At 41.8% G+C, this 16,894-nt stretch overlaps 1 protein-coding gene across 1 annotated transcript; it reads right to left on the minus strand.

Annotated features, from left to right (window-relative positions):
- Positions 1-10,958: 10,958 nt before the first annotated feature.
- LOC139307949 (carbohydrate sulfotransferase 9-like) lies at positions 10,959-15,019 on the minus strand. The gene is made up of 2 exons (XM_070931309.1): positions 14,926-15,019; positions 10,959-11,791 (listed from the first exon to the last, which is right to left on the minus strand). The coding sequence occupies exons 1-2, from the start codon at positions 15,017-15,019 to the stop codon at positions 10,959-10,961; spliced, it is 927 nt and encodes a 308-aa protein (XP_070787410.1).
- Positions 15,020-16,894: the final 1,875 nt, after the last annotated feature.

The following is a 16,894-nucleotide window of genomic DNA, read 5'->3' on the forward strand; positions in this document are numbered from 1 at the left end:
CCCCATGCGCATGCACACATGACCCCCCCATGCTCCGCCCACTTTTGGCACGTGATGGCACGGTGGGCCTGGTAGGCCCGTTTTTCACCCTCCCCAGGCTCCAGAGCAGTGGTGAAATCTAAAATTTTTTTACTACCGGTTCTGTGGGTATGGTTTGGTGGGGAGGGTAATGTGACTGGGTGGGCGTGGCCATTTTTTTTTTTTTTTACTTTTAAAGCCATTTTTTCTACAACCTCTTTGGCGAAGAGGTTGTAAAAAAAATGCTTTCAAAAGGCTTTGACGATCCCAGCTGAGTTGCCTGATCAGCAGAGGCTTTTTTAAAAACTCAGCTTGGATCGTCAGAGGCATTTAAAAGAAAAATAGGGGTTTTTTCTTTTAAATGCCTCTGACGATCCAAGCTGAGTTTTTTTTAAAAAGCCTCTGCCAATCAGGCAACTCAGCTTGGATCATCAGAGGCATTTAAAAGAAAAAAAGGGTTTTTTTTCTTTTAAAAGCCTTTGACGATCCCAGCTGAGCCACGTGATTATCAGAGGCTTTTTTTTTTCTTTTAAAAGCATTTTTTCGGCCGAAGAGGTTGTAGAAAAAATGCTTTTAAAAGTAAAAAAAAAAAAGTCTCTGATGATTGTGCGGCTCAGCTGGGCATGGGGGGTGAGGGCAGGGATTTTTGCTACTGGTTCTCCAAACCACCCACCTCCATTGCTACTGGATCGGGCGATCCGGTCCAAACCGGGAGCATTTCACCCCTGCTCCAGAGGCTTTCTTGGAGAGCCTGGGGAGGATGAAAAACAGACTTCCCCACCCCACTGGAGACCCTCTGGGGGCGGAAACCGCCTGATTCCCAACTTCTGGTGGGCCCAGAAGGCCCGAAAATTAGCTGGGCAGCATGCATGCACACCGGAGCTGTGCTAGGGCAACGCTCACATGTCTACTGATATGGCTCCACGTGCCACCTGTGGCACGTGCCATAGCTTCGCCATCACGGCTCTAGTGGGTTCAGAGAAATGGTGCCAAAAGAGTCGTTCTATCCCTTTTGCCACCTCTGGCAAGAGAAACAGAGAAGGGAGAAGAAAGAAAATGGCAGGGTTTGGGGGAGGAGGAGGAGGTTATAATCTTGGTATAAAAAAGATTCTCCCATAATGTACTGCACCCCCCCCCACCATGTGTATACACACACACACACACACACACACACACACACACACACACTTCCATTCACATGGTAAAGAAAGTGAAATCGAAGTGGCTCTTTAGCCATGAGAGGCCTATTCCATAGAGAAGTGACAGCTGAAATTAAGTTAAACATAGAGGGAAACAAGGGATGCGGTGGCTCAGTGGCTAAGATGCTGAGCTTGTCGATCGAAAGGTCGGCAGTTCAGGGGTTCAAATCCCTAATGCCGTGTAACAGGGGGGAGTTCCCGTTGCTTGTCCCAGCTTCTGGCAACCTAGCAGTTCGAAAGCATGTAAAAATTGCAAGTAGAAAAATAGGGACCACCTTTGGTGGGAAAGTAGCAGCGTTCTGTGCGCCTTTGGCATTTAGTCATGCCGGCCACATGACCACGGAGACGTCTTCGGACAGCGCTGGCTCTTCGGCTTTGAAACGGAGATGAGCACCACCCCCTAGAGTTGGGAACGACTAGCACATATGTGTGAGGGGAACCTTTACCTTTACTTTAGAGCAGTGTTTCTCAACCTTGGAAGCTTGAAGATGGGTGGACTTCAACTCCCAGAATCCCCCAGCCAGCAGTGCTGGCTGGGGGATTCTGGGAGTTGAAGTCCACCCATCTTCAAGCTTCCAAGGTTGAGAAACACTGCTTTAGAGGGAAACAACTGCCTTGTCCCCAGCCCCTCCTCTCCCCCTTTCTACTTCTATTGCTGTGAGTGGCACCAATACCCCCACCAAAAGAGCTATTTCTCACCATGCCTCTCTCCTTCCCCATGTTTCTATTGCAGACAGAGTCCTATTCTACCTCACTGCTGAAATGCAGGGGTTGGAATGCAGATAGCAGGTTTTCAAGATGTCATATTTTGCTGTCAGCTGGCATGCGGAGAGCAGTACTTATATACTAGCATGCAGAAGAACCCAAGTGTCTGATGGCAAGAAAATCTCAAGGTCACCTCCCACTCCCTTCCATTTTGCAGGGAAAAAAATAGTTCTGCAAAATTGGAGGAAGGGATATGAAGTTTTGCCTTAGCAAAGAGCACTGGATAGTTTGATGATTTAAGGTAGTTTAAACAATTTCTTTCAATTATACATAGAATGGCCCAATTCTGCCCTCTAGTGGTCAATTACTAGAAAACTGAAAATACATTCTGTGAGTATTCGGTACTCGGGTAACCCTCCATTTATGACCACAAGTGAACCCAAAATTTCACAAGTGAACCCAAAATTTCACAAGTGAACCCAAACCACAAGTGAACCACAAGTGAACCCAAAAAGGGAACTCAAAGACGTGAGACGGTTGTTAAGTGAGTTGTGTCCCACTTTATGAACTTTTTTTGCCACAGTTGTTTAAGCAAATCACTGCTGTTGTCAGCAGCCTTCCTATACAAGAGGCCACATGGGGCTCTCTCAGAAGTGGGCCCCATTTTGGTAGTGACCGCAATTCTCTGATTGCCAGTCCCCATCCCTCAAAGTTTTGAGGGGACCTCGGTGTTCTCTGAACTTGGTTATTTTCTTGCAGACATTTCATTACCCAGAGTAGATAACATCAGTGCTAGTAGGGAGGGAGGTTTGCTCTCAATTTATATTCTAGTGGCTTGCGTTGTCAGGGGTCTTGGTTGCTCTTTGGTTGAGCTATTATTTACTGTTAGCTTGTTAGGAGTTTTTTATTGTTTACTTCTTGATTGTTGATCTTGGTGTTAATCTCTGTCCATCAGGATATTGATTGGTGATAGGGAGGTGTTTGGTCTTTTTGTTCCCTTTTTGGCTTGTTAGTTGTCTCTTTTGCACAGTATATAGAAGTTGTTTATGGAACATTGCTTACAGAGTGAGATTGCACCTATTACGTTTGTGTTTCCTGTTGCATTTTGATCTTTGTCTAGAGCCTATTTTGATTGTGATTTTGAATTACAAAAAGAGGAATGTGTGAAGGGAGGACTCGATTTCCTTCCCTGAATTTCTATCCTACCTCGTCAGAGTCTCACTGCCACTTCCAAAGAATGCCACAGGGAAAACCATTGCTGCAGAATTCTGTTGTTTGTAAGTATAGCATATCACACCAAAAAGGTAAAGGCGTCCCTGTCGGTTGTATATGACTCTAGGGCAGCGGTTCTCAACCTGGGGGTCGCGACCCCTTTGGGGGTCGAACGGCCATTTCCCAGGGGTCGCCAAAGCCCTCTCTCGCCCCCCCCCCCCTTCACTCACCCTCTGCCTCTGCTGGATCGCCCGGTCGCCGTTCGCTTACCCCGCCCACTCCCAATCTATTGCTGCTCCGGAGTCCCAGCTGATTGCTAGAGGGAAAAAAACTTTAAATTCTTGCCTGCGGGGCTTCAAAGAGCTAGCTGCAAAGAGGTAAATTCCTGGAGCAAGTTTTTTCCCCCCTAGCTATACTGAAAAGAGAAAGAGAAAGCAGGGTCTTTGGTGCAACGTGACAAAATGAGGCAGAGAGGTTTCTTTTTCTTTTTCCTCACCAAAAAAGCTGGGTACAAAACTGCAAACAGTGGGGAATTTAGGGCAAGAGGAGGTTCAAGATTTTAAAACACTAAAGAAAAAAAGCTCTATTTAACTAGGGAATTGTAATAATTGAGATACTATTAATTGTATATTGTGTTGAAAGCAGAAATGGTTAAGTTGTGGTTTGGAGGAATATATGGGGGAAATTATTTGGTTTATTATTATTGGTAAATATAATAATTGATTTGTAAGAAATTGGATTGCATGGAAATAATTGGAATATTCTTGTTCATACTGATAAATATACAAAAAATATAGTTATATAACTAATTGATTTATATTAAAATGTTGAATTTGTATTAAACAACTGTATTACATAATTAACCAATGTGAGGATGGATATAAAAATAGATGACAATGCAAAGGGGTATAATATAGAATAGAAGGGAAAAATTGAATTTGATTAAGATTAGAGATGAGGATGAAGGGTAATATTGGTTTTTTTAAAAAATAGTTGAGGAATAAATATGGTAAAAAGGAAATATAGAAATTGTAAATTTAATTGAAATGACTAAATACTGTGTTGGAAGAAATATCCTTCTGGGTTCTGCTCCAAGTGGGGAAAAAGACACTGGAAACATGGAGACTGTTTGGAAAGATGTTTTAATAGTGGACAGGATCACATGGCTTGATGGGGCCCATTGTGTTAGTTTCTGTTGCTATTGTGTTGCAAATGTCCTTTGACAAAGGATTGACTTTCTGCCTCTGGCCCATTAACAAAGGGTAGGGGGCAGGAAGGTGGGAGCTGCTTTGTCTGTAAAATATGCTTCTCCATTTCTCATCCAGGGAAATATAATATTCTGCCTTTTTAATATTTCCCAAAATATTTCATTCTTCTAGGAAAGGGGTGGCTGCTAACCTCCTACAACTGTTTAAATTTGTGGACCGGCCAAATACTCTGTTCAAAGAAAATATGTTGTATGTTTGTATGTGTGTTTCTAATTATTGCTATTTATTCCTATTTGTTCTCTTTTATTCTTTAAAGTTTAACAATTCATTCTTTATCTTAATATCTTTATATTTGTTTGGGGTTGGCTTTCTTCCCTTTCATCTTTTTTATTGTACAGCAATCTTTCTCCTCAAACCTACCACCTTTGTCTTTTCTTTCTTACTTACTTTCTCTTCCCCCCTCTTCTTCTTCTCCCTACTTCCTCTTTCTCCTTCTCCTCCTCTCTTCCTCCCTCTCTTACCTTCACTCCTATTCTAATTTCCCTTCCCTTCCTTCATCCCTCTCTATTGCTGTATCCTTTTATGCATATGGACTACTCAGAGGGCTGAAAAAGTTATTTTTGACTGGTCCTCGCACTTTTGACCAGTCCTCGAACTTACGACTGTCCTCACATTTTACGTTTTTGCCCTGTCTTATACCATGTTGAAGAGAAGCAGTTGTGAAATGAGTGACATGGTTGTTAAGAATGCTGCACAGGCATAAATGTGAGGATGGTCATAAGTGTGAGGACCAGTCAAAAGTGCGAGGACCTGTCAGAAATGACTTTTTTTTAGCCCTCTGAATAGTCCCTATACACATAGCCATGGCCACCCGGTCACATGACCAGCTAGCCACGCCCACTCAGTCACATGATCTCCAAGCCACGCCCACAGAACCAGTAGTAAAAGAAATTTAGAACCCACCCCTGGTTGGGGGTCACCACAACATGAGGAACTGTATTAAAGGGTCGCGGCATTAGGAAGGTTGAGAACCACTGCTCTAGGGCATGGTGTTCATCTGTTTCTTGGCCAAGGGAGCCAGTATTGTCTGAAGACAATTTCTGTGGTCATGTGGCTAGTATGGCTATACACCAAAGGCACACCGAACATTGTTACTTTCCCACCGCAGTGATACCTATTAATCTACTTGCATTTGCAAGTTTTTGAACTGCTAAGTGGGGAAGCTGGGGTAAGTAATGGGCACTTACCCCATTGTGTGGAGCTTGGGTCTTAAACCCGGGCTGTCAGCTCTACCTGACAAGTTAGACCGAAGGTGTTTTTTTCAAAAGGCAACTGGACTCTTCAACTAGAATTGAAGAAGCTTCTTGAATGAGAAGCAAAACATCTTCAAGGAAAAACAAAGAAAGTTCAGTTGCCTTTTGAAGAAAAAAAACCCCCATCTTTGGAATAGGCTGCTCATGTTTCCCTATTTTGAATCCCGTAAAAATCAAATTTGGTGGTGCTATTGGGGGGGAAAGAAAAGAAAAGAAAAACTACTATTCAAAAACCATTTAGATTGCTTCTCTTTGATCCCCACCCCACCCCACCCCACCCCATTCTTCTATGGGTATATTCTGGATTTATTTAAACTTTCATTATTAATTGAAACATTAATTTGTATATGAATGATTATGGACCCTGCGTAGCCCAAATCTCACCAGCAATTAAATCTTCTTGAGAGGGAGGAGGGAATTCCTATATGCTCAGGCGACTTGCCCCTCCTGTTCAACATTTATGTGAAGCCGCTGGGTGAGATCATCCGTGGTTTTGGGGTGAAGTGCCATCTGTACGCTGATGATACTCAGCTGTACATCTCCACCCCAGACCACCCCAACGATGCCCTTGATGTGATGTCTCGCTGCCTGGAGGCCGTGCGGGTCTGGATGGGGAGGAACAGGCTTAGACTCAACCCCTCCAAGACCGAGTGGCTGTGGCTTCCGGCGCCCCGATATAGTCAGCAGGTGCCATCGCTGACTATTGGGGGTGAATCTTTGCCCCCCACGGAGAGGGCTCGCAATCTGGGTGTCCTCCTGGACGCACGGCTGTCTTTAGAAGAGCACATGACGGCCGTGGCCAGGGGGGCCTTTTATCAGGGGGGCCTTCGCCTGATTCGCCAGTTGCAGCCCTTTCTGGACCGGGACGCCTTGCGCATGGTCACTCATGCCCTTGTCACCTCCCGGTTGGACTATTGTAATGCTCTCTACATGGGGCTCCCCTTGAAGAGCACTCGGAGGCTCCAACTGGTCCAGAATGCGGCCGCGCGGGTGGTTATGGGCGCAACCCGTTGTGCCCATGTGACACCCCTCCTGCGCGAGCTGCACTGGCTTCCAGTGCGATTCAAGGTGTTGGTTACCACCTTTAAAGCGCTCCATGGCATAGGACCCGGGTACCTCCGAGACCGTCTTCTGCCACCAATAGCCTCCCACCGACCAGTCCGTTCCCACAGAGAGGGTCTCCTCAGGGTGCCATCAGCCAAGTTATGTCGGCTGGCGACGCCCAGGGGGAGGGCCTTCCCTGTGGGAGCCCCAGCCCTGTGGAACAAACTGCCCCCGGAAATTCGTAAGATCTCCGACCTCCGGGTGTTTTGCTGCACATTGAAGACCCTGTTGTTCTGCCAGGCCGGACTATCAACACAATAGTTTTAAATTGGGGTATTTAAATTTATTGGGGTTTTAAATTTGAGCCACTTTATTTAATTATTTTAAATTTTATATTGTTGTTTTGTCTGTGTTTTTAAATAGGCTGTACACCGCCCTGAGTCCTTCGGGAGAAGGGCGGTATAGAAATAAAATTATTATTATTATTATTATTATTATTATTATTATTATTATTATTATTATTAATTTATTTATTTATTTGGTTCAATTTATATGCCGCCCTTTTCCAGAGACTCAGGGCGGCTTACAATGCGTTAAGCAATAGCCTTCATACTTTTGCATATACCTGCTTAGTAGGTCTTTCAGGACCCCCCTAAGTGGTATTCTTTTTTTTTATACAAAGTCAGCTTATTGCCCCCACAAACCAGGTCCTCATTTTACCTACCTCAAAAGGATGGAAGGCTGAGTCAACCTTGAGCCTGGTGAGATTTGAACTTGCAGTAATTGCAGGCAGCTGGTGTTACTTAACAGTGCTTTAGTCTGCTGCGCCACCAAGTTGCACTCATTCTGTCTCTAGCTGGGCTGGATCCAGTGCAGGTCAGCTGCAACTGCAAGACTGAGGAAGGGCTGCCATCAACTATTCCTGGCAAAAGGTGCCCCCCAGCCCTCAAGGGCCAGATCCCAGCAATGCAGAGCAACCCTCTCTGCTGCAATTAAGCTCAGGCAGCAAACTTGTGCAGAGGTCCTTGTGAGCCCAGAGTTTTGTGGCAGCTGAAATCATTTTTTTAAATTATTATTTTGGGAGCACTTAATTATGTACGCAGTTGATTTTTCACCATGTGCTTGGGTTTGCTGGGTAATACACATATCTTAGAGGGAAGGTTGTCTGTGGGGGAAGGACTATCCAAGTCCAATTTGGAAAGATTCATGGCAAGCTTTTTAGATAAATAGAGATAGAGATATAATTATCAAATGTGTGATTTCATTTTCAGTTGATAGTAGTCAATCTGTGTCCCATTGGGTCATCATTTCAGAAGTATTTTCTTACCTTAAAATAGAGAAACCAAAAGGCCACAGGTGTGTAAAAAGCAGTGGGAGCAGGAGCGATTTCCAACTTGCTGTTGGCTTCCCCATTGAGTTTCCTTATGAGAAGCTGGCAGGAAACCCTTCCTTCCTTCCTTCCTTCCTTCCTTCCTTCCTTCCTTCCTTCCTTCCTTCCTTCCTTCCTTCTTCCCTCCCTGTTCCTTCCAATAATGTAACAACCTCATGAATTCCATCATTATGGAGTATACCTATTCTTAATTCTAAGCAATCTTGAGGATCCATGAATTTGAATAAATTTGGCTTCTCTTTTGAGGTCTGGCACTACATGACCAATGTAATGATGGATTTGCCCTAAATAATCACAGAAGGATTCCATCCATTCCACGTTAGAAGGACTTCTTTGGCACCAAAGGATGTCATTCGGAATAGGCAGTTGTATCGTCCTGAACCCATTTGCAACAGGCTCACATTGTTGTTATATAAATTGAGGAGTTCATTAGGTAGAGGTTACAAATTGCCTATCCTGACCTTTCTCTTTATAGAGCAAAAAAGGTAAAGGCAAACCCCTATCTGGTCGTGTCTCACACTAGGGGGCAGTGCTCATCTCCGTTTCCCAGCTGAGGGAGCCGTACAACAAAACTTGGCAATTTTCTCCAGAGAAAAGGAACACAGGACAATGAGGGCAGGCACCAACATCAAAAAACATATTATGTCATGCAAATTGTGCATTTTGCCTCGCTTTTTGATGTTTTGGCCTTGTTGTTGTCATGTTAAGGAATTCTCGCAGTAATTAGTGTTTGCCACATGTTCTTGTTGATCTTCCCTTTCCTCTTTCACCTTTTCTTACCTCCTCATTCTGTACCTTTTGTTACTATTCTGGAGATATGAAGCTCTTTCATCCTCCATTTCTTCATCTCTTCTCCTTCCTGACACATCCCAATCATCTCTTGACCGTGTTATTTCCCCCCTCTCTTTCCATATGGCATAATTATGCTGATGATAGTTTTTAATTTAATTTAATTTTTTATTATTTTACCACAATATTGTACATTGCAGCTCTCACCTCAGAGCAGTTTAGAATCCCTAAATCCCTTCTCTGTTGAGTTGTGGAAGCTGTCAGATACAGTTTTAAAAAGAAACATGTGACTCCTGAGGACTAGGGTACAGTGGTGAAATGCAATTTTTTTTTTGCCACCAGTTCTATGGGCATGGCTTGGTGGGCATGGCTTGGTGGGGGTCATGTGACTGGGTAGGCATGGCCAACTTTTTTTTTTTTACTTTTTAAAGCATTTTTTTACTACCGATTCGCCCGAACTGGTAGTAAAAAATGCTTTTAAAAAGTAAAAAAAAAAGGTTCTAACAATCGCGTGGCACAGCTGTAATCATCAGAACCTTTTTTTTTTACTTTTTAAAGCATTTTTTTACTACTGGTTCACCCCTGGTAGAGTAGAACTGTTCTATTCCGATTTCTGTGGTTGAATGAGGGGCTGGTCTACTCTCAGCTTCAGAGTAGAGTAGTTGAAAAGTGAAACAGGATAGACAAGGACTAAGGCACAGTGGCCGATGTATTTGGTTGATACCAGAGAGATACAGTTTCTGCTCCATCTGCAGCCACAGCAGCTCACTTGGTGATTTTTCAGCTCATCCTACCTCATAGGGTTGTTGTAAAGGAATATAGAAGGATGAATGTGCCTTAAATTCTGAACAAAGATGGGATATAGATACATAAGCATGTTTGTATACCAAAGAAGGGGATCATAAAGTAATAAAAATATCCATGCACTTTAAAATTGTTGCTTCTTTAAAAGTTACATGCTGAATCAATTCATTGTTGCCGGGTAGGGTAGGGAACAAAGGACTGCAAAAGTGGCTGGGAAACTGTCATGAAACATTCAGAATGAGCATCATGTGACTGCAACAACAGCCCAGCAGTGCAACAGTAGCCAGTAGCATTGAAGCAGCCCAGACTTTCCCAAATTTAATTTCCATAAGAGTCATGGGTCCCTGGATTTTGGATACATTCTGTATGTGAGCCCATTTGAAGTACTTTGGTTCCAAAATTGTTGCCCTATGATTTAATGTTTAACCAAGTTAATGGTAATGACAATTAGAGATTTAGTATTATATAGACTGCTACTAGAATAAATTCCCTTCTCCTTGCAGCTTCAGCTCTGTCCTCCAAAATTGTCCCTGAAAGTTGGAGACTCTCGTGTGGAAGTTCAGAGGGACATGTGATGGATGAAAAGGGAGAAGAGCAAAGAGAAATATATTTAATAGGATATTAATACCCTATTAATATCCTATTAATACCATCATACCCTAAATGCAAATTTCTACAATGCCCACTCCACATGCCAAGATGCATTTCAAGGTGAATTTATTTTTCAGATGCACAAAATTCATATACCCATGATAGACACGTGAAAACAAAATATCAACTACATACAGAGACAGAATCTGGTGAATGCTATGAAAGCATATAAGCGAAATGTTCTTGCATGCTAGTCATATTCAATACGCAAGACATAAACTGGAAACAAATTTCAAGTGCTCAGTGTCAAGGTTCACGCAGCTGTTTAAAGTGTGATTTGCTTGCTTGCTACCTAATGCAATGGATAGATCCAGACATTTCGATTTGTGGTAAAGCATAGCGTGATGCATAAATAAATAGCAAAGTATGGTTTAGCTGTGCTAAAATAAGGCAAGTTATCAATAAAATCAAATTTACAGAATAATGAAATAAAATGTTTGACATCTAAATGAAGTCAGTGAAGGCACCAAGTGCCTCCTCTTTAAGGAGGCAACTTAGAAAAAGATAGCCACCCGAAGAAATGTTTTTTTCTCTAAAATATATATCTCCAAAGAAAATGCTTTTTCCCCCTAGCAAATTTTTGCCTTACTCCCAAAGATAGGTATCCAGAAAATAGAGGTATGACTTAGCCTGAAAATGACATTTTCATTTCAGCAGTAAAAGTGTAATTAAATAAAGAGAAATCTATCTGATACAGTTCCATGAGTTTCTGTATTTGGTTCCAGTCCAGTTTTCTTAGATATTGGGTAGTGAGGTTCTTGTTTGTCCTTTGTGGATAAAATTTACTGTCTGGGTAACGGACAATCTCTGGAGCTCTGATTCTGCTGAGAGTATGATTGACATCATCCTCCAGCGTCTCATACTTTCCCAGAACGTCATACTGAATATTGCAGGGATCACACAACAGGGACATTGGTTTCCAATGTACATCCAAATACTCCTTATTGCTTGTCACAATATAGTTTACAAACTCTTGAAAAGTCACAGCCCCTGTAAAGTTTTTGCCCTTCCTAAACAAGGCTTTAATCTCATTTGCCAAAGTGCCACTATAGTAAGGTTCATTACCCAATAATTTGTCTCTGTAAGCAGAGACCAATCTTTCTAGAGGATGTCTGGTAAACATCACTTTTGTAAAGGAATTCAAAAGTTCTTCTTGTTGTTTAGGTGGATAAGAACTCAACCGCTTTAGAAGGTTTGTTTTATGAATCTCCTTCTGGCTTACTTCAAAGGTATCCCTGCTCAGGTTGAGTGTGAGTAGCAAAACAATTTTCTTCCAATTAGAACAGCCTACTTTTGGCACTTCACAATAGATAAATTTGTAGTTCTCATCCACAAAGAGTTGTCTAGACACCTGTACATTCAGCTTTCTTTTTAAATTTGTTAAATTCTTGCTCAGGCAGATGGAATCCAATCTGGTTTTACGATCATTTTGTATTTTCAACCAATCTTCTTTATGAACTAGAAGAAAAATTCAAACTTTGTTAAGACATTTAAAAAAAAATAACAGCTTTTTTAAAAAATCAGATCTGCAGTCCTATATGCCACGTTTTGGCAATTTGGAAATTTGGGGAATTTTAGTTCAGCAATATTTTAATTGCATCTGGTGAACAGTGTTGTGGGAAGTAATTGCTATAGGATTAATTCAGGGGTGGGCAACTATGACCCTTTTATGACTTGTGGACTTCAACTCCCAGAATTCCTGAGTCAGCCATGTTAGCTCAGGAATTCTGGGAATTGAAGTCCACAAGTCATAAAAGGGCCATAGTTGCCCACCTCTGGATTAATTAATTACTTTTTCCTCTGAGACAGAAATGAAATCATGGGGATGTTTCCAAGCATTCCATTTTGTGAGGGTTCTTTGCTTTTCTGGGACTGAACACACCTCAGTGTAACAGATCTATACACAATGCTTTATTGCAGCACACATCTTCTTCAACCACAGGATGTTACTATGGGTTATTTCTACCCATCTTGGCTTTACAAGGTGATGTTGTCATATAAATACTGTGAGGGATCTCACAAAGATCGATGGTTCGTTGAGGGCACTTCCAAGAAAAGGCAGCACGCAAGGATGCAATCAAATTAAGTCTTTATTTAGAAGTAAAGTAGAGTAAAATGAGTTCCCTGGCATGGAGGCATCCATGCCTGGATTGAGCCCATGGATCATTCCTGTAGGAAGGTGCAACAAGAGCAGAAAGAGCAGCCCCTGTGGAGGGGTTCTTATAGGGGCCCCGGCTCCTCCCTTACCAATGTGTGAGGGGGCCGGAGGGCCATTAACTCTCCCCAATGGGGTTGCAGGGGCCGGAGCCCCTTGACCCATAGTGGGATCAAAGGTGCCTCTTTGCTCCCATCTGGTGGCCTTTGAAGAAACTGCCATGGCTGGCACAAAAAACACCTAACAAATACATCTTTAATGCACAGCCCTTTAAACTCAGTAACCTTTGACTCCTTCTAAAAGTTCTTGTGGTAGTTGCTATGAGGTGCTGCCTTAATGTGGTTGCCTCTTTTCTGGTTGCTGCCAAGCTCCAGGCCAAGCTCCAAACTCAGCTCTTAAGCATTGTTGTTTTTGAGTACTCCAGCTGAGCTCCAAATCCATACTCCAGGCAAAAATCCCTACAGCCACTTACTGTAGCTTCTGGGCTGGCAAATGATTGATAACCCATCTGCCTGCAATAGCTGTCAATCTCCAAACATTGTTTCTCCGCTTCTCATCTGCTTGCTATCTCCTCTACTCCTACACAACAGGCATTCTTAGTGTTTATTTTTGTAAGCAAGGGCCTGGGTGTGGATCAATTAGCCAGCCAGCTGGAAACCCAACATGAATGCTTCAAAGTAAATACTTGTGAATGAATAACTGAATGCATACATCCGTACATGAATCCATCTCTTAAGGTTTTGCCCTTTGGGGGAGGGAAATCATGAGCTGCATTTGTTGCAGTGGTGAAATGTAAAACTTGTTACTACCGGTTCTGTGGGCGTGGCTTGGGGGCGGTAATGTGACTGGGTGGGCGTGGCCAACTTTTTTTAAAAAAAAAATTAAAGCATTTTTTCTACAACCTTAAAAGGTTGCAGAAGAAAAAGCTTTTAAAAGCCTCTGACGATCCCAGCTGAGTCGCACAATCATCAGAGGCTTTTTTTTTTTTAACTTTTAAAAGCATTTTTTCGGCCAAAGAGGTTGTAGAAAAAATGCTTTTAAATTTTTTTTAAAAAAGCCTCTGATGATCATGCGGTTCAGCTGGGCATGGGGTGGGGCAGGGATGTTTGCTACCGGTTCTCCGAACCACCTGCCGCCATTGCTACCGGATCGGGTGATCCAGTCCAAATTATTAATTATTGAATGAGAGACCTAAAATGATAATTTAAGGGTTTTTGCAGATGGCATAAAGCTGGGGAAGGGGCAGTTAACACTTTGGATCAATGAGATAAATTTCAAAAAGCTTTAGACAGCTCAGAGCAGTGAGTTCCAGTGAACAAGATGGAAACTGACAGAAAGAAATGTAAAATTATGCATCTGGGTAGGAAATCTCCGTTCCCCCACCTTCCCCATGTGTCTTTGGTTTTAAGGTTTGATTTTAACTTTTTTTTTGTTTTAACTTAGATGTAACTATAAGTTGCATAGAGTTACCATATGGTAACTCTGAATGCAGGAGGCATCCAGAATAGAAGTTTGACTAAATGTAAGCAAGAATGGCTAGCTTACATATTCCAAGTCATATAACAAAGCTGACTCAAATACTTAGAATATGGTTTTTAAGGGGAAAATAGTTGATGTCAAGATAGTAACCAGAAGCTATGGCAATATTTATAATAATTCGATGAAATCACTAACTGGGTATATTGGGAGGGAATCTAGAATGTAATATTGTTTTTGCTTACTGTTTTTAAGGGTTTTCTTTTCAATTTTTTGCCTTGAAATTATTTCTCAAAATGACATGATTAATTTTATAGGTTTAAGTAATCATTGAAATAATGATTTTTAAATGTTATGATAATTGTAACTTCTCTTTATTTACTGGGGTTTTATTTTCCTTCCACAGTGCCTTTTATAATTTTTTTTCCCTTTGTCATTTATTTTATTCTTTAATATTTATTTTTTTAAAAAACTGTGAAAGTTTAAGGGCATATGTATGTTTCAGTGAGAACAGATTTCATGTTTAGAGTTGACAGGATGGCAAGCCTATTGGTCATTGCAAATTTAGGCTAACACTTCAGTTTGTGAGGTCTGTAAACCAATAATGATGTCTGTAGAGTAAATGCTTGTTTAGTTTTCGCCTAATTTGCAATTCAAAACCACATGAAGAACAGCAGAATCCATAGTACATCCTGTGGTCTTATCATCTATCAACCCATGTTTGTCCAGAAGTACAATGCATTTTGACATTGATTTCAACACATTTGCTTCCCATCCTTCTCTTTTATTCTTAGTCTTATTTCCTTATGCTGCCTCTGAGTACAATGTTTGCACAGTTCCACGCCCCTGTCATATTTACCTACTTTTTTATAACTGCTTTACTGGAAAATTGACCCCCCACCCCACCCCACACACACACATATATGCTGGAATTCAGTTAATTGATGATCCATTGTCTCACCTGTCATTTCTGCATGCCGTTGAGTAGAAAAAAAGAATCCAAGCAGTGTACAAAGCAGGAGAAAAATGAGTAACTTTTTAAGCAGGTGAGTCATTACGGTTTCCTAACAGGCCAAATGCTGTAACCTTTTTAGGTTAGATTCTAAACAATCAGAAATATAACAGGCATGTTGTTAAAAGGGCTTCAAAAATCACACAACATCATACAAGATGAACTTTGCAATTTGTTGAAGGAGGTTTTCATTATTTTACATACATACTTTATATGTATATTAAGAGCTGTGGTGGCGCAGTGGTTAGAATGCAGTATGGCAGGCTACGTCTGCTGATTGCCGGCTGCCAGCAGTTTGGCAGTTCAAGTCTCAGCGGCTCAAGGTTGACTCAGCCTTCCATCCTTCCGAGGTTGGTAAATGAGGACCCAGATTGTTGGGGGCAATATGCTGACTCTGTAAACCGGTTAGAGAGGGCTGTAAAGCACTATGAAGTGGTATATAAGTCTAAGTGCTATTGCTATATATACATAAACAATATTTGATATGATAAAACACATTAGGGAGCGCAACCTTTGGCCTTCTACCCTTGACCTCTCAGTGCAATATCTCAGGCAGCACTCAAAAAAATAAGTGGGATACAGAACAAAAGAAAGCAGCACAATGAAGACAAAAACTACATTTGACTTAAGCTAAATTAAATAGTAAAATTCATTACAGTTGTGTTGTTTCAACCTGTTTAATAATTTTCCCCTTCAGCCATATTATACATCCTACAACTTTGTAGCAATCTCTGAGGCACTCTGGGACCGCCCTAAAGCTTTTCTGCAGGCACAGGTGGTATGACTCTGCTCTGGATTCTGTTCAGAGCTAGGAGAAACAAGAAAAATAAATCTGGATGAGAGCATCACATCTCAATAGTATAAGCAAAATGATCTCCATCAACCAAAGGTGGGTTTCAGCAGGTTCTGACCAGTTCTGGAGAACCAGAAAGCACTATGAAGTGGTATATAAGTCTAAGTGCTATTGCTATATATACATAAACAATATTTGATATGATAAAGCACATTAGGGAGCGCAACCTTTGGCCTTCTACCCTTGACCTCTCAGTGCAATATCTCAGGCAGCACTCAAAAAAATAAGTGGGATACAGAACAAAAGAAAGCAGCACAATGAAGACAAAAACTACATTTGACTTAAGCTAAATTAAATAGTAAAATTCATTACAGTTGTGTTGTTTCAACCTGTTTAATAATTTTCCCCTTCAGCCATATTATACATCCTACAACTTTGTAGCAATCTCTGAGGCACTCTGGGGCCGCCCTAAAGCTTTTCTGCAGGCACAGGTGGTATGACTCTGCTCTGGATTCTGTTCAGAGCTAGGAGAAACAAGAAAAATAAATCTGGATCAGAGCATCACATCTCAATAGTATAAGCAAAGTGATCTCCATCAACCAAAGGTGGGTTTCAGCAGGTTCTGACCAGTTCTGGAGAACTGGTAGCGGAAATTTTGAGTAGTTCAGAGAACTGGTAGTAAAAATTCTGACTGGCCCCGCTCCCATCTATTCTCTGCCTCCTGAGTCCCAGCTGATCGGGAGGAAATGGGGATTTTGCAGTAACCTTCCCATACCATGCCCACCAAGCCATGCCACGCTCTCCAAGCCACACCCACAGAACCAGTAGTAAAAAAATTTGAAACCCACCACTGCCATCAACCACTAGTTAGTTCCATGAGTGGAGGATCCTTCCTGACACTTTGATTCAGCACATGATCCATCTGCTAAATCAGGTCCTCTCCTCCTTCGAGCATGAAAATCAGAAACCTGTAGTGTGTAGTCACATCCGTCGTACATGTACAACTATCACACTTCCTATAGCTAAAAGTTCTAATATGGGGCAAAAATGACAGGCAGCCTATTTATTTTGCATGATAAACCTCTTAAAAAGTGATAGAGGGAATATGGATTTTAATATACAAAT

Source organism: Pituophis catenifer, unplaced genomic scaffold (assembly GCF_029215685.1).
Source record: "Pituophis catenifer annectens isolate HBS135680 unplaced genomic scaffold, rPitCat1.0.hap2 SCAF_1, whole genome shotgun sequence".
Classification (NCBI taxonomy): Eukaryota; Metazoa; Chordata; class Lepidosauria; order Squamata; family Colubridae; genus Pituophis; species Pituophis catenifer.

Bases quoted from the DNA above. Each gene is read 5' to 3' on its own strand.
- LOC139307949 (XM_070931309.1), bottom strand. From the start codon at position 15,019: ATGACTCACCTGCTTAAAAAGTTACTCATTTTTCTCCTGCTTTGTACA. The intron at 11,792-14,925 runs GTGAGACAATGG...TTTTTCTTCTAG, and splicing joins ACGGCATGCAGAAATGACAG to TTCATAAAGAAGATTGGTTG.